Raw genomic sequence first — 23,742 nt, 5'->3', positions numbered from 1 at the left:
TTGCAATCTAAATTGCAATTTAGATTAGCAATCTTTGAAATTGTGTTTTGACTGACCGTCTGTGTTGCTTTATATGGTTTCCAAATTCTGCTAAACTGTTTGGTATGCTTCTCTCTCTGTGTCCCCTGTTGTATCTGTGTTAGTTCCCCCTACTTGGGTGTCTGTGTATACATCTGGGGTTATGTGTTTCCCCTCTCTCGTAAATTTAGCTCTTCTGTACCAGATGATGGCTGCTTGTGTTGCAACCGAAACGTCGTACGCTATTATGTTATTTTATTATTTCTTATTTATACGTGACTTTACCGAAAAAAAACAAAGATGAATTCCTGCAGTCACGAAAGTTTCGAACCAAGTTTACAATGGCCACTTCCAAAGCCTCAGGGAGACCGCCTCTAGCCCCGCCCTCTTACCCTGCGGCCTATATAAGACCTTGTTTCAGTAGCTCTCTCTCTCACACCTGAAGACGGTCGCTTGTGTTGCGATTAAAACGTCGTGATCTATTAATCTTCTATCTACGTGACTTTACCGAAAGAACCAAGGAGTATGGATGAAATGTTAGTTTAACACTTTTTTGAATGCCACTTTTTTATTCTACAGAGCAGCGTTCTTCATCGCAAGGCCCCTGGTGGCCTTCAGTGCGGTCCCCGACAATACGTACACAAATAGTGAAAACACCACCCCATCATCAGCATCATCATCGTGCTGCTGACGCGTGGTCGGTGCCACCTCCAGATGACGTACACGGCCGACGCGTGGTTGGCGCTATCTCGTGATGACGTACACGGCCGACGCGTGGTGGCGCTATCTCGAGATGACGTACGCGGCGTTGGCGGCGCTCTCGAGGCGGCCCCCGTTGGAGTTGGTACGGCCCGTGACGTCACGCGGGTGCGGCGGTGGCGGGGGGGGTGCTGTGTGGCGGGAAGTGAGGGGGGGGGCGTAGTCGCCGCCATTTTTCTTCGCAGGGGGAGAGGGAGCCGAGGGTGAAAGGCGGCACCGCTCACATCGCTGCGGCCTTTATTCTCACCCCCCTCCTCCTCCTCTCTCTCTGGTTCCCATTTTTTACAAACTTCGGAGAGAGAGGTACTCCCCTCTTTAATTAAATACGTAAAACATACTTGGGACGATCCGATAGCTTCACGAGGTGAGGCGGCGTGGGGGGTTGGGTGAGCGCGAAATGTCGGCGCAGGCGCAAATGCGGGCCATGCTGGACCAGCTGATGGGCACGGCGAGGGATGGTAAGCGCCGCGGAGCGAGAGAACTTTCCTTAAGTTTCGCCGTCGCTAGGCGAGGGGAGCCCCGGCGGGCGGGCGGGCTGGGCTGAGCCGGGGGGGGGGGGGTTGTTCGGCAAGTGACTCGATGCGGGTTAGGCCCCAAAATTCGACTCGCCCTCTTGTTCAAATGCGCCACATGCGCTGGGTTTATTCTTAAATCGTTGTGACGGCGGGGGTGGTGGTGTTCGTTAAGGGCCGCGCTTGTGTACTGTGTCTGTTGCCTGTTTAGATTTTGACGAGGAGGGGTTACACATTTTGTTTGTTGCGACAGTTTCCGTCGGCCAAAAAAAATAAAAACCGCGCGTTGCGAGTTTTTTTTTTTAGGGCCCACGTCGCTACCATTGTGACATTGCCGCTACGGCGAACGCGGTTAGGATTGTGGGTTTAAAACGGGGGCGGTCGTTGTTAGTGATTCAAATTTTTACGGTGCTTATGTTCGGTGTAATGACACTTGTGGAGAAAATTGTGTTGCTCCCACCCCCCTCCCCCCTGTAATTTAGGTGGCTACTCTATGGTTGTACTGTAATTGGCTCTACGTGTTAAAATTTAAATATATAATTGACTTGTTCACAAATCTTGTCATGTCCGTGTAGGTGAACGTATAGTATATTAGTTCCTTTTGTAATAAGAGTTAATTTAGAATGGATTACTTTATAATCTCGTTAATACTTTTAGGGTTTCAAACTATCAACAACTTTGTTGTCGCTAAACTAGATAATATATACTCATGCGTACAACAGGCGACTGCTATAACTACTGTTAACAATGTATTGCAATCGTTAACAATTTATGATAATGGGCAATTTTATAATCAAGTTATCAATTTGCAATTTCTTTGTTAACAAACTCTCAAGCCCTTGATTGTCGATTGTAAAGCGCTTAACATTAGGGTTGAGGAAGTTCATTTATATCGCCTAATTGTATCGTGGACTCGAGCGGTGGCGCAGCAGTTAGCACACTGGGCTGCGCGTTCGATTCTGGCTACGGATAACATCTGAACCGATTCTAGGATCGCACTCGCGATCGACAGTATTGAGTTTGCAAATTACTTTGACCCTCATTATTATTATTGGGTAGCGATGGTTAATTTTACAAACCGTCATCCTCTTAATGTAGGCGAGCCATCACAAGCTCTGCGTTGAGTGATTTTATCTTCATTAAAATTACATTCAATTATCACACCTTAACACCGTACACTTACTATGTAAAAATTATTATAAAGCCATTGATATTGTTACTCGTACCATTGACAAAAAATCATATTGGCAACGATTCGTTACAAATCCCTAGTATTTTTCCAGATTTTTACGTTGGTATTTTTTCAATACAATAGACATGTTGGACTGCATGTTCTTGGCACCCAAAAACCATTCCATAGCCGGTCATATAGTCGTGTGACAGCACAGCATACTCTTACCCGTTTCAAGATGTAAGGAATTATATAGCACATCAGTGAACCATATGTTGCTGATAGTTGTGTGGACTGCACATGGTGCTTGGACCGGCTCCGTGAGCTTGATGCTCATCAGCTGAGCCTTAAATTGTTTGCACAATTAGCCAAGTGCATGTTGTGTTGCGTGGATGTTGTAATAACAGCCGTGAGCCACCACTGTTAACGTTCTAAAACCGAAAATGGAAAAAAAGTATAATGTAATTATTTAGTATTAATAGGTTATTTTTCGTGCTTTGTCGATTGTAAATTAGAATTGAGGATGTGGGTGTGGTATTGTGAGATTGCTGCTGCTGCTTCTGGTGCTGATCTTTATTACTGAAGGGTTTCAGCGGTACATGTTAGCTCCTGCTTTCACATAGCCCGCCATCTAATGATATCAATATGGAGGGGGCGTGCAAAGAAAGAAGCCTCTGCCACCGACACCCCTCCCACATCTTGCCAAAACGCGTCGCGCTCAGACAAGGCAGCATCAACCGATACAGTGTCAAACCGACTAGGGGAGGGCATCCACCCACCATAGTAACGTTATGGATTCAAGTTGCGGCGATCTAGTACTGCGACGCAGTACTTTCAGTGCTGTGGCACTGCGCGAACGACGTTCTCCCGCTGCCACTGGATAACGGCTGTGGTGGTGTGTGAACCAGGCCTCTGAGGTCAATTATCGCAATTATGTGAATCGTAATGAATTGCAATCGCGGGTGTAATTGTCATTTCAGCTGACGTTGCCCCAATGACTGTCAATATAGTTGACTTCATGTCTGGTATTCACCCACCCAGTGCAAACCAGTCGTCACTGCTCCGTTGCTTGGACGTACCTTCAGGCTAGTGGTTCTCACTGTACATGCCTTTAATCCCCAGCATGGCACCTGCCTTTATTCAATGTAAGTTACGTGGTTTCTCTGTCGGCCTTTATATTTCACTATGTGGCAATCACGTTAGTAGTGTGGTGTAGTGTATTGAATATGGGCTGCAGTTATGCTGACAGAGGACTCGCACCAACATCGAAATTATGTTGACCTCCGCCTTAGCTACGTTGCGTGATCTGTTCTAAGACATTATAGGTCGACGTTCCAGGCAATGGTCTTAGAACGGACAGGGAGAAAAGCAGAATGGTCAAGTGGCGCAAAGATTACTATAATAGTTTTTAATCCATGTGCTACATACGAAATGTGAATGCAAAGTTTGAGGCATTGAAATGCATACAGGGAGTTTAAACAGATATACTGATCATCCCCCAAAGGGCAATGTTGTATTTCTACTCTACTCAGCTTCTAAAAACAAAACCCTCCCTGCATGTTTTCCATATTTGTATTGTGTTTTGAGATTCTGTCACATTTAAACAAATTATACATCCAAAACATTTTTGGGGTAATTTATTAATGTTAACCCATTTTCTTGCCAATTGAATTGGCACAAATGGCGAATTATTGTCAATGATCATAACTATTGTGTCATGGCCTTGGACATTTTGCAGCAGTATGCATCCAAAGACGATGCCCAAGAGTTGACATGTGCACCCCAATCCCTTGGAATCTCCATAATGATTTACACGATAATATATTTACACGATCTAACCCAAAGAAAACCCTTTTTTTGTTGATACTATTGATCACGAAGGCCTACGTGTTAAACTCCCATGCAATCTGAACCCTTTGGATTACAGTTTCAGCAGCTTCTGCTATCAGCCCCTCCAGGTTATGTCATTGGAGTATGACGTACGATTGTTGGGCATGGGAAATTGAACTGCGACTGTCTAAGGCCATGATCTGTAATGGAAATTTCAGGGCAGTAATTTCTGGCAATCATCATCATCGGCTACGGTTTAACCATGAGCGACTATGGCAATTTGGATGTGTAACGGAATGTAGTGACGGAATTTTCTGCAGCCAATGAATGCCATTCCTCGATGAGGGTGTGTATGTTGAATAAAGATTGGTCTACAGACTATAAATGAACCTGTTGGGTGGGGATGTGTGGTAGGCCTAGTACTAGTCACAATATGATTATGGATGGAGTAGGCCTAGAACGAGCCACTAGTTACCAGACAAGCAAACAATTAGAAGGCTTTATGCCCATCCGTCTATATCTCATGCATGTTATGTTTGGATGCCACAAATTTTTTCGGGTTTCAGAAATTGACGTCGGGTGGTCACGTGTTGTCCATCTCAGATCTGATTGGACGTTGCTGCTCCGTTGCTCACTAAGTGCTGCTAGAATCGGAATTGTTCACATTTTGGACAGCGAGACGTTTACAGTGGGAAATGCTACGCATCCATTTGCCGGTGGTAATTGCCGGCAATGATTGCCCTGAATTTCCCAAGTGGATCATGGCCTTAAGGATTGGAGGTTGCATGGAGATAGGAATAACTTGCCTGTTGCTTTAAGGTGCACAAGATCATTTTGGGATGGAATAAAAAAAACTGGTCTTTGGTGGTCATGATGGAGAGGAAGTCTCGCATTCAAATTCCGTGAGGTGTAATGCGTAAGGTGTGTTGCGTGCTTCCGTGGTTCAAAGCCGCAGAAGTGGACCGGAATGGGAGTGCAAGGGCTGCAGCTTGAGAACCACTTGCCTAAGAGGCCTAATTTGACATTTTTCTATATACGTGACACAATTTTAAACAAATTACTCGCATTGCAGGTTCATTGGTGAAATTCTTTTCTTAGTTATTCCTGAGCACTGCTGCCTGTGTGAGACGATTTGCTGATCTAGTTTATAAAAACCTTGTGCCAAATTATCCAGCTCAAAAAATATATCAACCTTTATGCTTGTGAAATAAGGTTGTCAAATGTTGCATTGGGTTTTCGAATTTGTGGACCATAAACATTTGTAGACCTATGTGGCCCAATTCCATTTTCAGCAATTTAAAAAGACAACATTTCATTTCATTCTCTTGCAATACCTGCATCCGTATTAAAGTGAGGTCTCACCTTACCGGTTTAATAGGGTATCGGTCGATTCCTAGTTTGGAAACAAATAAAATGCTGCCACAAGACATGATGTGCATGCTTAAACCCTTTCCGCAGACAAACTGTACATGTGTACGTCCTTTTATTTTTTTTTTCACGAGACAACCTATTGATGGCAGTGTGCAGTTTCATAGCTTAATATTTGTTGGCCAAATTCTGTATACCTATTAAACAATTGTGGCCCCCTTGTTTTATTTGCAAAGGTTCAGTGTATCTTTGCCTGCCTACCTCAGTCTGCAAGGAAAAAACAGAAAAGCGTCACATTCGCCGAGCCGTGAGTCATGCAAAAAAAATAAATTTTAAAGCTGTGTTATGAAATGTGGAAAGTGCTTCGTGATTCCGTCGAATTTTTACGCTCCAGCGTAAAAAAAAATGAAAACACCGATGTGACAGTTTTTTGTGACAAAACACCCTGGTAAAAAGAGTTTTCAGTTTCAACATACGTTGCTTGAAAGGAGCCGTAAACTCGAGAGAGAGAGAGAGAGTGCAACTATTTTTATTTGCTCTCGAAAACCTAAAACTTGGCTAAGTTTTTTTTTATATATGTGTAAAGCACTCTCTGGACATGCCTAACGTGTTTGTTGGTTGAATCGTGTACAATGTTTACCGTTTTTTGGATTGTCTCTACTTCTGACTACGTCCTATCACAGGTTTGTGGCTGACAACGTTTTTCCTTTTTAGTGTTCTGCGTGAGGTATAAAGTTTGTGCAGCTGACCAGATAGTGAAGACGTGAAATGGTGTTGTGTGCGGCAATCGCAGTGTGTATTCTATCTTTAACTTTGTGTTTTCCTCTCTGGCATTGTGTTCATTATGTATTCAGAGGCATCCTCCCTGAAAAAAAAAACTTGCATCACACCTAATATATTTTAAGAACACTGATATTTACACATATTTTTGCCTTGGAAATGTTTTCATACAAAATGTGCATGATGAGTTTTACTGTTTTGTATTGACATTAAACACGTCATTCTGCTGGATTTTTATGGCCTACATGACAGCTGTAAAAAGGTTCGAATTCCCTTTGTTAATGTTTTACAGTCCATGTATTTTTCTACGTAACTATATCCCAAGGCAATAGCATATATACGCTAGTGCAATCAACTCACAATTTTACCTTGGTCACATATCAAAAAGCAGAGCTTTGTCCCTGCTGTCCGTAACAAGGACAGTGCACGATGTACGACAGTGCATCTGTTACGAATGGCGCAATGCAAATTGCCCCTTTCTGTCTCCCTGCTATGTAGCAAAGTGCTGCTTCCGTATGAGATGTTGCTGAGAAATTGAATCGTGTTTAAAACCCATTGTTGCAGGTGACGTCAGTCGACAGCGCATTAAATTCACAGACGATGTTGTCTGCAAGAGCCATCTCCTTGACTGCTGCCCCCATGACACGCTGGCGGGAACTGTGAGTACAGGGCTCTGCCTTTGGTGCTTCTGGCACCCAGACAACTGTGAGTTTTCTTAACGGGGAGAATTGAGGAGGGTGGTAAAGGGTTGGCTACTTACACGGGTAAAGGAAATGTCCCACCAAAAGTGGGAACATTCCAGAACGGATAAGCAAGTCGGCATTAAACGAAGTGATCGATTAGTATTGATTGTTAACGTCATGGTACATGCAGCAAATTACGTGTAGCAGGTGATTATTCACCATTTGTAAAATTTACATGTGAATTTACATGTAAATTTAACCTAAAGGCTAATGAGAATGAACTCGACAGACGAATGAAAATTGTGACAATTCACCAAGTTGATATCTCAAGTACGCTGAACAATAATGCTCGAAACAATAAATAACACTGCCTTAAAGGAAAACAATTATAGTAAGGCCACGTTTTGGGTATTTGCCCTTCGTAGCACTTAAATTATGTGGCAGTGTTAAGGTTTTTGTTTATTGTGCTTGTGCACCACAGCCAATGCAGCATCACCAAGTAACATACACAACAAAGCAGGGCCATGCAATTTGATGATATGGTTAAGTCGGCATTTGCATTGCCTGTCGGTGGACAATAATACCGATAACTTGTAAACATATTTACAAGTGTGGGACGTTAGCTCTAAAATGCACTGTTCTCATACAGACGGTGATGATATTTCCTGCCCAATATAAATATTGTCATCTTGTGTAAGTATTAAACAATGTTTGGCTTCTATTTCAGAGAATGGATTTGGGAGACTGCCCAAAGACGCATGATCTTGCTCTTCGTGCTGATTATGAGATAGCTTCAAAGAAGAAAGACTACTTCTTCGAAGTGGATGTAAGTATATATTTCATTCATATTGCTTTTGTGTATGTGATGAAAATATATTTTTATAAGATAATTATTCTCACAAAAATTGGTCCAGAAGGCCAACAGGCTGATGGGCCTCCTAAGTGTTATGTTATCTATTGGTGGTGACACCGATCTGTATTATTTCCCATTATTCAGCAAGACAGGGTATTCATTATCATAGTTTTCTCTTTTGTACTGAATGAGTCCACAGTGTTTGTGGAGGGCTATTGCCTTTTACACCAGATAACCCAGGAGCATCTGTATGCCAAACCTTACCACGATCATTACTCATAAATATTAAACCATTCTGTAGTTTGCTGCTGAAACAAATGATCCCGGAACACATTTGTCCAGAAGGCTCCTAAGCTGATGCACCTACATTATATTTGTATATTTGAAAATGAAACACCCTCTTGTATGTTGATATTCTCACAACTAATTAACGCAATCATAAGGAAGGTTCTGCTTGATTGCCATTAAAAGTTGATGAAATGACAAGGCGAAAATCGTGTTCAAGCTATGCTGATATTGGTTTCTTAAATGTCTCTAGCCGACATTTTGCAGTGCTGGGAATGACTCGTGCAATCGTTTCTGTTGCAAGGCTATGAAGCACTTGCAGTCGTTCATTGCTGACTGCGACAGGCGAACTGAAGTTGCCAAAAAGCGCCTGGCAGAGACCCAGGAAGAGATCAGTGCTGAGGTGTCTGCCAAGGTAAGAAACCCATTTAAAAAGTAGAAACCTCACAATACACACAAAACGCCTGGGTTGGGCTTTCGGAATAAAGTAAAACCTTGGATTGCGAGCATAATTCGTTCCGGAAACGTGTTTGTAATCCAAAGCACTCGTATATCAAAGCACTCGTTGTATATCAGTTGTGATCATGTGACGCTCGGCAGACAGCGTATGTACATGCTGCTCGTATTGCAAGACCCTCGCTCGTTTTATCAAATTAATATTATTTAAACATTTTGCTCGTCTTGCAAAACACTCGCAGACCAAGTTACTGGCAATCCAAGGTTTTACTGTTCAGGTAAAGTATTTAATGCAACGGTGTTGTTTCCCTGCGCAGATATCCGTGTAAAACATGCATCAAAGAATTTAGAACGCTTCCTCGTGCAGGATTCTCCAGAGAGTCTTACATTTCAATGAGGCTTTTCTCGGTAAAGGAAGTTAATGATTAAGAAGCATGCCGTAGGGAAACGTTACGATTGTGCCGGTACCCGACTAACATCACTATTAGTAATGACTAGTATTAGTGTATATGTGGGTTTACTTTTTCACAAGTTGATCTCAAGTAATTTTTGTTAAGTAGACCTGGAGAACACAAAATATATTTATTTTATAAACATGCATATTTTGCATTGGCCTTTATGAAGTTAACAAACGTGAAATGCGAAATAATTTCTACATACATGAAATATAAATCCATGACATTAACAATGTAGTTCTCATTCTTGTATTGCTAAAGTAATATGCAACCTATATGAAACCTTCTGTTTGTATATATTCACCATCCTGTGTCGAAGGCTGTCCAATTCAAGCTTAAAGATTTTGAAATGCAAAAACGAAATTGTAAACATTTTTCATTTTCTTGTGTTCCATTTTCCATTCACCCACTGCTTTGCCTTTGTAACGGAGCATTTTGGTGCGGTCATTGTGATGGTTGAAATGACGAGAGATGGCTGGTGTGGTTTTCGATAAGAGGGTCCCAGTTTGGTTGAAGGGAAAAGTGTACAAGATGGTGGTGAGGCCGGTGCTGGGGAACACGAAAGAGGGAGGACCAAGCTATGGTAGTCACACAGATGAGGATATTGTGGTGGATGTGTTGGGTTTGACAAGGAAGGATAGGATCAGAAATGAAGAAGTGAGAGGAAGACTCAAGGTGGTAGAAATCACAGAGGAGATGAGAGAAAAGGCTGGTGTGGTTCGGCCATGTTGAGAGACAACAGGAAAATTATGTGGGTCAGAATGTGCAAGTGGTAGGAACGAGATCAAGAGGAGGGCAGAAGTAGAGGTGAGGGGATATGGCGCAATCGGACAAGGTGGCCCGAGGAGTGGAAAGAGATGGCGCAGGGCAACGTGGCGAAGGTTGGCAAAGGCAGCGGACCACACATGAGTGGGACAAACACGTGGAAGAAGATTGTTTTTACTGTCTTGGGGGCACCGGGAATTAAACTGCGAGTATCTCAACTCATGCTCCATGTGAATTCCCCCCCCCTCCCCCGTGCAGGCTGAGAATGTGCATGCCATCAACGAGGAGATCGGCAAGTTGCTTGCCAAGGCCGAAGCCCTGGGTGCTGCAGGCAACGTGGAGGAGTCCCAGAACGTGATGGACGAAGTTGAGAAAGTTCGACAGCGCAAGCGTGACGCGGAGGTAAAGACAGGCACCTCACTTCCTCGCCAGCATTGGCACAGTCGTATGCCAACAGGAACCACAGCCCTGAGCCACATTCCTTTCACAGCGGAAAGTCCTATACGTTAGTACAACAGTTGTGCATTCATTTTAGTGCGTAGGTTTTCACAACCAATTGTCGTCCAAGTTAAGCTAACAATTGTCTCTTAAGCTTTAGCTATGCACTACTCGTGAAGAGAAAAAGTGCTCAACACGTGGCCTAACCTGTAAGACTACACATGGTATTCATATTTATAAATCCTGGATGGATGATGGGGTGAATATGACCACCAAGATTTTAAATCAGTAATGCAACAACAGTCTTCACTTGTATTTATGTAACCACAAAAAGGATTCATCTATTGATTCGTATGCTCGTCGATAGTATATGCGAGTTTGTATTTAATGGATTATTTCTCATGTATTTGAATTATATGCACATTTGGGCATGGAGCAAAGACAACTTATAATGAAGTAAAAAGGGAAACCGTACAAATGCCACTGTCAAAATGAGACGAAAAGATAATCGCATCCACAATCAAGACTGCCGATCTCGAATTCTTGAAACGTGGCTGGGAAGCGTCGATCGTTGCATAACCGCGCCGCTATTTGTGGCCCGCAGGAGGAGTACCGCAACTCGATGCCAGCGTCCAGCTTCCAGCAGCAGAAGCTGCGCGTGTGCGAGGTGTGCTCCGCCTACCTGGGCCTGCACGACAACGACCGGCGCCTTGCCGACCATTTTGGCGGCAAGCTGCACTTGGGCTTCATCGAGATCCGGGAAAAACTCCAGGAGCTCAAGGTGTGAGGCGGCGCCCCCCCCCCCCCCCCCCCACAGTTATCATTTCACATTTGATGTTGTGCTTACATTTGGAAGAACATATCTTGTAGCACATGAGCAGAAACTATGCGTACGTTTGAATGACCAGAAGTGATGAGAAGATGAACGGTCCCAACTCAAATTGTTACACTGTTTAACTGTGATTTGTCACTTGCAATTTCTGCAAAGCAACATAAATGGTATCCAAATCTCGTAGACATACTGCGGTCTGTTTTGGTCTATGAGCCAGAGCAGAAATTGGTACTGCTTGTGGTGGCAAACGTTTATTCATACCAATGTCTGCAGGGTTTGTCAGTAACAATGAATTGTCGATAGCGTTTCATGCAGATTCAGTTTGATTGACTTGAAAACATAATTCGAACCACTAAAGTTTTGCCACCTTGGGGGTGTACTGACAACACAAATATCTGGTCTTGACCCATAGGCTATTTCACCAGCACTTTAACGGGGCAAGAAATGGTTACGAAGTGGATATTACAGACCCTGTGAGTCTTAATTTGTGTGTTAGTAGAAAGGCTGTTTTTGCCAATATTCGGTGTGAAAATGTGTCAACGTGTAACTGTATATGGCTTATAGATATTTTTTTACTTACCATTAATAAGAAAGTGATTTTCAATAAAACAATGGGTTCCTATAGCTGTATGTGCTTGAGTAGGCAATGTGTAGATTAAATAGTAAATTGGAATGTGATTTTTCTTTGTGAGATTTCAACTGGTTTAATTAAGGAGTTTGCATAATAATGTTGTTATGGCAACACTTAAATTAGAATAGGTACGAGGACTCCATGTATGACTCATTGTTTGAGTTCCTCATGTTTGTCTTTTGATATTTTGTAGTTGATAGGCAGTCGGGGACTAATTTAAACACTCACTATTGTGCTTTTTCCATTGTTGGTGGTGGTTGTATGGATATTTTTTGACAAGTAACACACCACTTGTGTGTGTTTTGTCATCTTAATTTAATATATTCTGTTTTATGTACGATCTTTTTCTACGTAAGCTTTTTCCATCTGTTCTTTATGCTTTGTCTTCCTTGCGAAAGCGAGTCGTCTCAATATATACAATTGAGCGCAAACCCTGCAGTCAAGGTGACCCTGCCGTAAAGCTCTAAACCCCGGTTGCTTTTTTTTTCCGCAGAAACTTGTGGAGGAGAAGAGGGACAAGATCGAGCAGGACCGTATGAGGAGGTTGGACGAGCGAGAGCGCGAGGACAGACCACGGAGGAGGCGAGGCAGCAGCCCCACAACACCGCGATATAATCATAATGTTTAGAATGTCAGAATTGTTGCTACCGTGTCTGGCTCGTGTGACGGGGCCAGTGACCATCGCAAGCAAATGCGTCGTAAATAAATACATAATTTGTCGTATTTGTTAAGTAGTGCAGCTGCACTAGTATCATCTCTGTTTTAACCCTCCTTGGTTTTGTGCTTTTGTGTTTGTGGGCAGGTCGAGGTCTCGATCTCGGAGCCGCGAGTACAGGGCGTAAGTTACCACACCCGTAACCCGGAAACTAAAGAGCTCTCTTATCTGGTAGCCGCATACTTTAGGCTGTGTCCAGTTCTGTCGGACAATATTTTAAAGCTTCATTCGTGGAAAAACAAAAACTTAAGTCGTGGCCCACACTAGGTTGAGAAAGCACCACCATTGTTAATTCTAGTGGCGCTCCTGCAATGTGACCACCATAGGTATTAATACAGCTAATTCGTGACATGCAGTGCAATGTGAGAATTGGCCCATTAAACCGATGGAGGTCAGTGCAAGCTGGGGAATTTAAAAGCAAATGGCTGTGCTTGGGCTAGGGGGAGACCGTTTCAGAAGGGCATCAGAAGTTGTCTATGTACAGCAACAGATTAAAACTGCTGCACTGTCTAGCATTGATTTGACATTGCTGTGATCTTGGGTTCAAATCCAGTTTTCAGTTGCCCATGCTTAAGACTGTGTTCTCACTTTTAGCGAAAAGGTTCTTAGTCCAGTCGCCAATGACTTCTCAAAATAAATCCATTTGATGAAATGATATTTTTTCACTTAATTTGGCAAAAGAATCCTAACGAACGATTGCAAATTTTGGTACTATTCTCTTGCGATGAACATTTTCATCTTAGCAGAAGGTGTGGGAAAATGTAAAGATGTGAAATCACCTGAAGGGATATCGGAAGAGTTTTGGGATAATTCTCAAACACAGGGTGATCCACTGCTCTTATCTTTCCAAACGGATGCTTTGTGTCATAACACGATGGCAACGGTACAATAATAACATTTTTGGAAAAGAGGCAATAAAAAGGAAATTGCTACACAGCAATGCATCAACGTCACGTTGGTAACATTGTTAAGTAGTATCAATTTCTTATCAGGGTTGCATTTAAAAAATTGCAAATGACGAGCTACCACTTATTTTAATTGGCGTATATTGCCAAAAATAGAAGTGTATTTTTTATCACCATTTAACTATAAGCATTCTGTGCGGTTGTGTAAAGGATTGCTCTTGTTTTGTTATCGCTTCCTGAAAAGAACAGCCTTGTTTATTTTAGCGAGTCAAAAACTGCATTGTAAACGGGCATGAAGCATCCCATATTTACCTTAGTTCTTGTTACCGTGCCCTTACCTGCACTATAACCACAAATTTCAAGAATACCATATTTTTCAGAAAACACAATTGAAAAAAAATGGTGCCATGGACTCATCACGAGGCACAACGTGGGATTTGTTAACAATAACATGAATTTGTTCATGGTGGATTTATTTGTGGTTTGTTGGTTCGAAAGATTCTGTATCCAATACAATTTGGATTCGTAAAGTGTCCAAACACAACTGCATCGGAAGGTACTGTACAGACTTTATGGTGGCGGTACACAGTGGGAGGAGAGGTGAAGGGAACACGGTATTTAAAAGCCAGAACATGAATTAAGGAAATATAGAGATAGTGTGGACAACCAGGGAAGGGAATTTACAGACCTCAGAAGCGACAGGTAAACAGAAACCAACCCTCTTCTTGGTTCTTTTGGTAAAGTCACAGAGTGGAAACAAAATAATAATAAAATAATAATAAACCATAGAATAAAAATATACAATAAAATAAAAAACCAACCCCCATTGATCAGCGGTTGACAGAGTCATTTGAAAGTCTTGGTTCCTGGAACAGAGGGGAAGTAGATCAAGAAGGGAGGTTGTTGCCAAAATGGTCTTAGGAGATATCACACATTTTTGAATAGGAATAGGTTTTACCCTTTTAACTGGCACAAAAACTGACACCTTTATTCAAGGCATCATGTTTGCAATAACCACAACACAAGCAGTCAAAATGCAAACAAAAAAGACAACTCTGATAATAATATGCACTGTCCTTGAATTTGATTGGTCCACACCCGAGACAGCTTTTCTTAGAGCCTAGTCTCCATTGGTGTTGGACCAGAAGACGCCAAAAGGCGTCTCGGGTGTGGACCAATCAAATTCAAGGACAGTGCATATTATCAGAGTTGTCTTTTTTGTTTGCATTTTGACTGCTTGTGTTGTGGTTATTGCAAACATGATGCCTTGAATAAAGGTGTCAGTTTTTGTGCCAGTTAAAAGGGTAAACCTATTCCTATATCTTGTTTCTGGCAAAGGAGGTCTCATAACATTTTTTAATGTGTGTGACAGGGCGGTCTCTTGTAGTTAATCTAGCATTGGATTGTGAACTATTGGACCGATTTGAGTATGACAACATGATGTTACAGTTTGTCGCATATCTGACTCGCTGTGGGATGAGTTATAGGCGGATGTGTTGAAAGGTGCGCTATGTCAACATTTATATAAATTGGCAGCTTCACTATCCACAATACTGCACTGGGTCTGGGCGGTTAAACGATGCAGGTCAGAAATGCGACGATTTATCGTGTTTGCTTAGTGCGTGTAAAAAGTGAAGGCAGTGGCATTTTGTATCGTCTCGAAGTACAAAAACACTTTATAGTTTTCTAATGGGATCATCTTTTTCCCCCATGTGTGCCCCCCCCACCCTCCCATAGCTCACGCTCCTCGGGGGAAGGACGCAGGAGGCGCTCGCGCTCGGGCTCTGCAGATAGACGGCGCCGCTCCCGCTCGGGCGACCGCCGGCGCAAGCACCGCTCACGTAGCCGCTCCCGCAGTCGGCACGGGCGGCACGGCTCCTCGGAGCGCGGCGCCCGCCACACGTAGCCCCGGGCTGCCCCCCCCCCCCCGGACTGCGTGTGTGCGAGACAGAGATAGAGTAAGTGCGCAAGTAGTGTACTTCAGTGTGCTGTGGAGATGTGGCGATCAATCGATACTAATTTTGTTGTTGTTGAGGCTCGTAGTGGGTGCGTTGAATGACGCCTGTAAGAATTAACTGTTTCATTGACTTGTAAACATAATTCGGAGCACTTAAGTTTGGCAACGTTGGGTGTACTAACAACACCAACGTCTGGTCTTGATCCATAGGCTATTTCACCAGCACTTTAACGGGGCAAGAAATGGTTACGAAGTGGATATTACAGACCCTGTGAGTCTAATTTGTGTGTCAGTAGAAAGGCTGTTTTGCCAATATTCAGTGTGAAAATGTGTCAACGTGTCACTATATGGCTGATAGAAAAAAAAATTCCAACCAAATCAAGGTTTGGTGGTGGGGTGTCGTTACCTGTTGACTACAAAACTTCCATGTGCAGACTTGGCACATGCATATTCTTACACGTCACACAAAATGGTTTGAAGTGAAGGTCGTTTTGTTCATAACTACGCTGGTGGTTAAGCAAAAGTAAATGTTAATAATTTGTGGATCTCAATAAAAGATGCAACTCAAAAAAAGTTGTCGATATGTACCAAAGCTGTCCCCCCTCCCCTCCCCATATTTGGAACAGCCTTAAAAGTTTAATTTATGAGAATAAAAACTTCTAAGTCACGCTGAATTGCATCATTGTAGCTCTCGAAGAACTCTCCCCATATGTTTTAATACAATTTAATTGAAGTTACGTGACCAGAGTGCTGTGCCAAAGCATCTGACAAATTTTACCATTTGTTTTCACTTTAATTAATCTTCAAACGCCTAATTGGACAGACTGGAATAGCCACAGCCTAGTTAATTATCTACATGGCAAAATCTAGCGGTGTTTTTAAAATTTGCACTTTTAATTGCGACTTTGTAGACCGACATCTCCGCCTGTTGTAGGAGAGTGGAATTTCCACCAGGGGACATTAACACTGCCCAGTGTGTGTTTAAAGGTAGGAGGGACACGGTTAAGTGGTAGTCCTTAGAAAGTATTGAATGTTTTTGCTTCGTTTTTTTTTGCACTGGTACAGATTGTTCCGCCGAGGGACGTGACATGACGGTCGGGTGAAGACATCTCAAACCCCAGCACACGCGCTTTAGTGGCCGATCCCTTCACCCCATTCCCACGTCCACCGCCACATCCCATCTAGCATGACACGGCACATTCTCCAATCATCCGCCTCTGGCTCCCGCCCACCCCGCCTCCTGCAGTGAAGTGCCGCATTTTTAGCCACCATCTGCATTTCAGCATCCACCACCACCACGCCCAACGATCGACCGTTGGCCACAGCCGCGCCACCAATTTAGTTTTGCATTAAGTTTCCAACTGCAACGACGGGGGGGGGGGGCGCACACGCTCAGTGCAACGATTTTGAGTTTTATTTTAACGACTTGCAAGGGTTCAAATAGTGCACCGTCGCTTTCCAATCGCGTGCACACGCTTCCACTTGCTCGCATGCCACCTGTTTTTGCCGAAGCCTGTACGACGGTCCCATTTTGCTGCAACCGAAAGTGCTTCTGGATGCTACTGGGTGAGCACCAACTCCCCCCATTCGTGGTGGTACAATTCCCTGTTGGGAATGGTACAATTCCCTGTTGGGATTGTACCGCCACGAATGGGGAGTTGTATAATTCCCTGTTGGGAGGTGTAAAATTGGCAAGACGTTGTACCATTTCGGCTCCTATCACGTGTGCTCAATCAAGCATTCTGCTGTACAAAATTGTTTTTCGAGATAATTGGACTTTGAAAAGCAATCGGTGAATATTGTAATGCAGAAATGTATTTTAGTTTTTATTATTTTGAGAAAACATGCATTGTTGAACATGGTTATGTAAATGGGCTAAATAGTTGTGGCTTTTCTAGTCTTAGGTGCAGCTGTTGTACATGAAACTCTATTATATAAAAGACTTGCTGAGAATACCACCAATATTGATAGTTTAGTTTCATTTTTGTAGCTACTTATGGTGAAATTTGCGTTTCACTTCATACTGTTCTATTACGTTTTTTAATGTACATTTAACAGTGTGCCACGTGTTGTAAAAATACATTTTATGTTTTGGTCATCCCATGGTTCTTACCAACATGAGTGAGGTGTCTTAAAGGCTGATAGGCATATGTTGGTCAGTGCCCTCTGGTGCTGGTCACTGTCTTCAAATGTTGACCTCACTGGCAGCTCATGGCATATTTTTTGGTCAGCCCTCGAATCCACTTGGGGGTTTCCATATTCAGAATAAACGCAGAGGCGGATTAAAATGCAGAGACAGTGTATATACAAATGTATGTAATGGTTACCCAGGTCACTCGCAAATTACATTTTTGGTCTTTTTGAGTTCGTACCTGGTGAAGCAAAACATGAAATACGGGACTGTTTGCAGGTGAGGCACGAACAAATACAAATCGCTTTCGCCATTAATGCTACTTCGTAACAGAAAAATGCTTAACATTTGAGGCAGTGGTCCATTCTTCAAACTTTAAGCCTATGGTATTTTTTTCTGTTACAAAGCAGTGTTAAATGATGCACATTTTAGAGTTTTAATTTGTGCTCTTGTATCACATTTTGGTTTATAGCCAGGCTTACAATGGAAACGCCATGGAGTTCATGCTGTAAAACGCCAGGTGGCTGTTGCGTCTTTGTAACAGGATCGAGAATGTGCAACTGGCACATAGTTATTTTTAATTTGGATCTTTGAGAAGTCAAAGGAAAGTGCAAATTCCTACAGTTAAACATCTTGGAGGAATGTGCCTTCATGGGACGTGCCGTTTGGCCTTGTGGCGCGCTTACTGCTCATTGAAATGAAGCATTTAAGGGCGATTTGGGCTTTTCCAAGATGCCCTGGCAAGAAAATACATTACAATTGTTTTGAATCTACTTATATCGCCGTTGCAGGTTTGTGATGGGTTTGTCAAATAAAGATGTTAGGCCACAATTCCGAGCAAAGTGGTGCAAACATTGAATTTATGCATGTGTGTGCTCAATAGCGTATGGTATGTATGGTGAACTTCTTTCACACCGTGCGTAGCCAACCGTGATATTCTGGTAATTGTACTTTGCGCTACGAACCCAGGTGACTCGAGTTTTGATTTCCGCTCACGGCCAACACCAGCGACGATTATCCTCGGCCTCCCCGAGTTCGACTCAAATGAGTACCTGTTGCTATGTATAAACATCGCCACTGGGCGGACAAAGGCGACGGGGCGTGCTGCTGGTCTTCCACCCCCTCGTGTGCCGTGACGGCCTTCATAGGCGCTTGCTCAGCACTTGCCCGAAGTCAGTTAAGGCTATACGGGGGATCTTTGTGAATGGGGTCCTGCGAGTTCAAAAAGTAAACGCAAGGCTTACTGACCGTATGCGGTTTGGTTGGCATATACCTACGCTGTTTTTGATCTGCAACTGAGTAAAGGCCTCGTGGATATGAAAGCCTCTTCCTGCCTTCTTTAGCCATCCGCTCATTACATGGACTTTTACTCCCTGTACCTATAGTACAAGATACAATTTTAGTGGTGGGAGTATTGGAACGTGACGCATATCGGTTTGATAAAATGCTTCTAACCTCCCGTTTAGGTGAATAAAACTGTTAGTCTCTGCATTACGTGATCTTCAAAATGTTTGTCGGTATATGTTGATCACCATGTGGGAAGTGTTGCTACATTTGTGGCACGTTTGATAAAGCGAACAATTGCCCAACAGACAAAAAAAATACTGAGCGCAATAGCAGTTGGAAGGGAGCGGTTTCCATACCCAAGCAAACAAATGAGGAACTGAAAAGAACACGGTGTTTGTTTTTGCCTTGGCTTTTTTATCATTGATTTGATCTGCGTTGTTTTGGTCGAAGAACATTTCCTGCTGTAACTTGCCTCGAAGCAAAACGACTTGAGCGGTTTAACCTGTCTGGCGAAAGTACAAGCATAGGGCGGAGCGATTTAAAACAGAATAAGAAGCGTTGAACAGTGGTTTTGTGGGTGCCCACACTTTACGAATAAGACGCTTTCAAAGAAGCTCATCATGGTGTTGATGAATTCAACGTGTTATGCAACCTCTTTGGTAAGTTATCAAACTTTGGATCCTACACACGTGGCTTTAATGTTCTAAACACCCGGCCCATTCATCCCTGCCGCAGAAATGAGGAATTTCCACAACCGCTTCGAGACCGCCCACGAAGATGAACAACCACCCGACCCTTGTTGGAGGATGGTATTTTTTTATATTATGAAACCGATAAATAAACAAAAGTCTGTCTCTCCACATAAAAAAATAAAATATTTGTAGTCGATCAATTTACTGGCCTTCCCACCCAGTGTATTACATCAGCATTAAAATCAAAGCATGGACAGGCTTTTACATTCATGGGTTCCATCTGCACACTCAAGCTTTGTTATGTTGCTGTGCTGACGGTAAGAGACAAACATTTGAGCACCCTCCCCCGCCTCGCATGCGCAGGGTTTCTCCGGTTGCTCCGGTTTCCTCCCACGTATACAAACACACTCATCAAGTTTAAAACATCTCAACATATAGAGGGAAATAGATTACTAGCAGGCAATATGTCCGCATATATATGCCTCTCTACTAAAATATTATGTACCTTGCACAATTCATCAGCCTCCTGGGAGTGCATCATTTCAACAGCATCGATTCAGTACAACCCAAACTCCGTATCGGTTTTGGCATCCGTGTCTCATCAGCAGTCAGGCTTGAGTCAATGCTGGTGAATTGCCTGATGTTATAGGCAAGGGCCCTCTCCCCAATACATTGCTCCTATTTCCACGCAAAGCGGTTTACTGTAATCATGTATGGTATTATATAGTACGCAGCTGTGAATATATGCCTTCCTGCTGTGTATGGTCATTGTTATGATCGGTAGAATACAAATGCAGTTCACTCCACCTCCCCCTATTGAACGAATGCGATTTTAATGAACGCGTGCGTGCGCCATGGCTGACGCGAGTCTCGCTTAAAGACAAAGGCGTTCGAGGAAGTAATACAGTTCGGTGTTTTTTTTTAAGCACGTGTTTTGAATGATAACACTGAGATTCTGAACAATGCGTATCTATGCAGTTGCCCTGATTCTACGTTATGAACCCCAACGCGGGTTCCATTGATTGACGTTCTTTATTTAACAAAGCGGGGGGAAACGTGGAGACGAATTATCGATTGATTAGCAAAGCTTGCAAAATCGTACACACACGGCGACTGTTTAACTTACAATGCGGACCTAGATTACTGTTGCATTTGTGGGAGCTTACAGAATTGCGAAACAAGTGAGCTGTGAATGGGCTGCTTTTTACGGTGTGGATGAGACATTGCTTTGATGATGACGACGACGACGATGATGATATGATGACGATATGAGTGTGGATTGTTGTGAACATTGTGGATGATTAGCACGAGTGATCAGTATTGTGGTTGATGTTTGATCACGCCAACGATGGTTGTGTATGTTGATGACTGATCATTGTTATTGTGGATGGTTATCTACTTTGGACGATGTTCATTGCGGATGATCTGCGTGGATGATTGTGAATGATGGTTATTATTATTGCGGATTATTTGTTACGTTGGATGTTGTTCAATGTGGATTATTAGTACGACTGTGGATGGTGATGATCACATTTGCAGGATAAACTATAGACGCCTGCAGACGGGGATCGAACCACCACGTCTTGGTACCGTCTTGACTCAAGCTCGCCTGACCACTCGATGAATTAATGATGTCACCCGAACCGCGGTGGCATTGTGTTTCTTGGGGCTCCCTTATTGTTTGTCGTCGTTCATTTGAAAACAACGAGTCACGCTCAAGGGACTCGAATTGCCCAAGCGAACGACGTTGTCCCTAAGCTACCGCAGCGTCGTGATGTGGCGGCCTTAATAGGTGCTCCGCCAACTGCACTTCCCCCCCCCCAACAAAAAAAGGTCTCAAATAATGGAACGTTGTGTTCCTTTGAAGGCGTGTGTACGCGTCAATGCGTGTCTGTGTGTGTGTGTGCGTCTGTGTGTGTCTGTGTGTATGTGTAGGTCGACTCAGCCTCAAATGAGTACCTGGTGCGGTGTGTAAACATCGCCACTAGGGAGACAAAGGCGGCCGGGCGTGGTGTTGGCCACCCACCCCCTCGTGTGGCGTGCCGGCCTTTATAGGTGCTCGCTAACAGCACTTTGCCCCAACAGTTTGTTAAGGCGGATATTGGTCTTTGTTATGGTCCTGGGTATCCCGTAATTCAACTATACCTTTAATTGGTTACATGGTGCAGTGTGTAAATACACACCAGCACTGGGGAGAGACAAAGACGGTCAGGTCACCCCCTCGCGTACCCGTGCCGACATTAATAGGTGCTCGCTAACAAAACTTGCACCCCAAAAGTCTCAATAAGGCTACGTGGGGTTGGGGCATCGTTGTTGTATGAATACGCGTGTTGGTGCATGCGTGAATGCATTGGTGTTGGCACAGTGGGGAGCACAGGTGATGAATCTGTCAGTCATCTCGTAACACCTGGGTCTGTGCCGTGACGTCCTGCACACAGCGTGGCACATCAGACAATCAATAACACCTGGGTCTGTGCTGTGACGTCCTGCACCTAGCCTGGCACAGACAATAACACCTGGGTCTTTCCCGTGACCTCCTGCACCTAGCCTGGCACATTAGTCAACCCATAACACCTGGGTCTGTCCCGTGACCTCCTGCACATAGCCTGGCACATCAGACAATCAATAACACCTGGGTCTGTCCCGTGACCTCCTGCACCTAGTCTGGCACATCATTCAACCCATAACACCTGGGTCTTTCCCGTGACCTCCTGCACCTAGCCTGGCACATCAGTTAACCCATAACACCTGGGTCTGTGCCGTGACCTCCTGCACCTAGCCTGGCACATCAGTCAACCCATAACACCTGGGTCTGTGCCGGACCTCCTGCACATCAGACAATCAATAACACCTGGGTCTGTCCCGTGACCTCCTGCACCTAGCCTGGCACATCAGTCAACCCATAACACCTGGGTCTGTGCCGTGACCTCCTGCACCTAGCCTGGCACATCAGTCAACCCATAACACCTGGGTCTGTGCCGTGACCTCCTGCACCTAGCCTGTCACATCAGTCAACCCATAACACCTGGGTCTGTGCCGTGACCTCCTGCACCTAGCCTGGCACATCAGCCAATCAATAACACCTGGGTCTGTCCCGTGACCTCTTTGCCAGCGTCGAGCCTTCTGCACTTCACGTGGCCTCAAAGTGCACCTAGCCTGGCACAAGCACTCTAATGACATTACTGCCTACACTTAGTGGTGGAATGGCGGCCGTTATATTTGTGCACTATGTATATGTAATTACGTTTGTATATGTGTGTATGTGTCTATTGTAGGTACGTGTGTGTTGCATCTATATGTGTACACTGCACAGGAACATGTGTTCTCTGTATGTAAATGTCTGTGTGTATGATAATCGTCACTGGCCAACACCGGTGACGATTATCTAAACCGGTCCTGCGCCTCCCCTAGGTCGACTCAGCCTCAAATGAGTACCCGGTGCGGTGTGTAGTAAACATCGCTACTGGGGGAGACAAAGGCGGCCGTGCGTGGTGTTGGTCACCCACCCCCTAGCATGTGAAGGCAATATGGGGGGGGGGGGGGTCGTTGTCTTTGTGTATATGATGTGTCTATGTAACTTGTGTATGAGTTTGTCTGTACGTGACTTGTATAAACGTGTGTGTGTGTCGTCTATGACAAAGAATCGTCACAGCTCATCGGATTCCTCCAGTATAAATAAAGATTCCGATTCTGTATAATGCAAAACAGCTGTGCCTGTGTGGTTCATTTGAATTGTAAACATTGCATGTCAGTGACCCCTAAATATCACCTCCACCCCCACGTCTGAATAGATGCTCGCTAACAACACTTTACCCTCGCCATCGTTAAGATTATTTAAAGAACCAACAAACGCTTTTTACCAAAACCTGCCTTTGTTATTGTTGCCTGTGTGTGTGTTGATGATGGTGATGATGGCTGCTCTCAGCCCACGGTCCACAACAGCTAACAATAAAGCAGACGTGGGTGGTGGTTTAAGTGAAATCATCAAACATTATCAATAACGCGCGAATATTGGAGTAAGGGAGTGGGATAAACTTGCAGTATATTTTGTGTATATATTACTCACAAGAATATATAGTTAAAACCAATACACAGTACCGTCTATATGAGACGTGCTATGAAGAAAATGGGCCATTGTAATAATAAAAAAGTGTTCCTTTGTAAAAGGCAAATGTTGTTATTGTGGACGAATGTATCGCCAGTGTTTGTATGTTGTTTG

At 43.8% G+C, this 23,742-nt stretch overlaps 1 protein-coding gene across 7 annotated transcripts; it reads left to right on the top strand.

The window, feature by feature from the left end:
* Positions 1 to 933: 933 nt before the first annotated feature.
* On the top strand, positions 934 to 18,386 carry LUC7L (LUC7 like). Of its 7 annotated transcripts, none has more exons than XM_032967158.2 (11): positions 934 to 1,235; positions 5,895 to 5,965; positions 6,373 to 7,097; positions 7,849 to 7,947; positions 8,564 to 8,674; positions 10,194 to 10,337; positions 10,978 to 11,154; positions 12,330 to 12,418; positions 12,639 to 12,674; positions 15,194 to 15,414; positions 16,479 to 18,386. In XM_032967158.2, exons 4-10 carry the CDS (start codon positions 7,852 to 7,854, stop codon positions 15,360 to 15,362), a joined length of 822 nt encoding a protein of 273 aa, XP_032823049.1. In that variant the 5' UTR covers positions 934 to 1,235; positions 5,895 to 5,965; positions 6,373 to 7,097; positions 7,849 to 7,851; the 3' UTR covers positions 15,363 to 15,414; positions 16,479 to 18,386. The 7 variants fall into 7 exon arrangements, with proteins under 7 accessions (XP_032823049.1, XP_032823046.1, XP_032823047.1 ...); XM_032967159.2 differs by lacking the exon at positions 934 to 1,235 and having other exon boundaries at positions 1,340 to 5,965; positions 6,373 to 6,450; positions 7,003 to 7,097; XM_032967155.2 differs by lacking the exon at positions 5,895 to 5,965 and having other exon boundaries at positions 7,003 to 7,097.
* Positions 18,387 to 23,742: the final 5,356 nt, after the last annotated feature.

This window comes from Petromyzon marinus, chromosome 37, assembly GCF_048934315.1.
Source record: "Petromyzon marinus isolate PM22_M1 ecotype Great Lakes invasive population chromosome 37, UKy_Petmar_22M1.pri1.0, whole genome shotgun sequence".
Taxonomy (NCBI): Eukaryota; Metazoa; Chordata; class Hyperoartia; order Petromyzontiformes; family Petromyzontidae; genus Petromyzon; species Petromyzon marinus.
The sequence above is the reverse complement of the archived record's forward strand: the minus strand, read 5'-3'. Positions and strand labels throughout refer to the sequence as shown.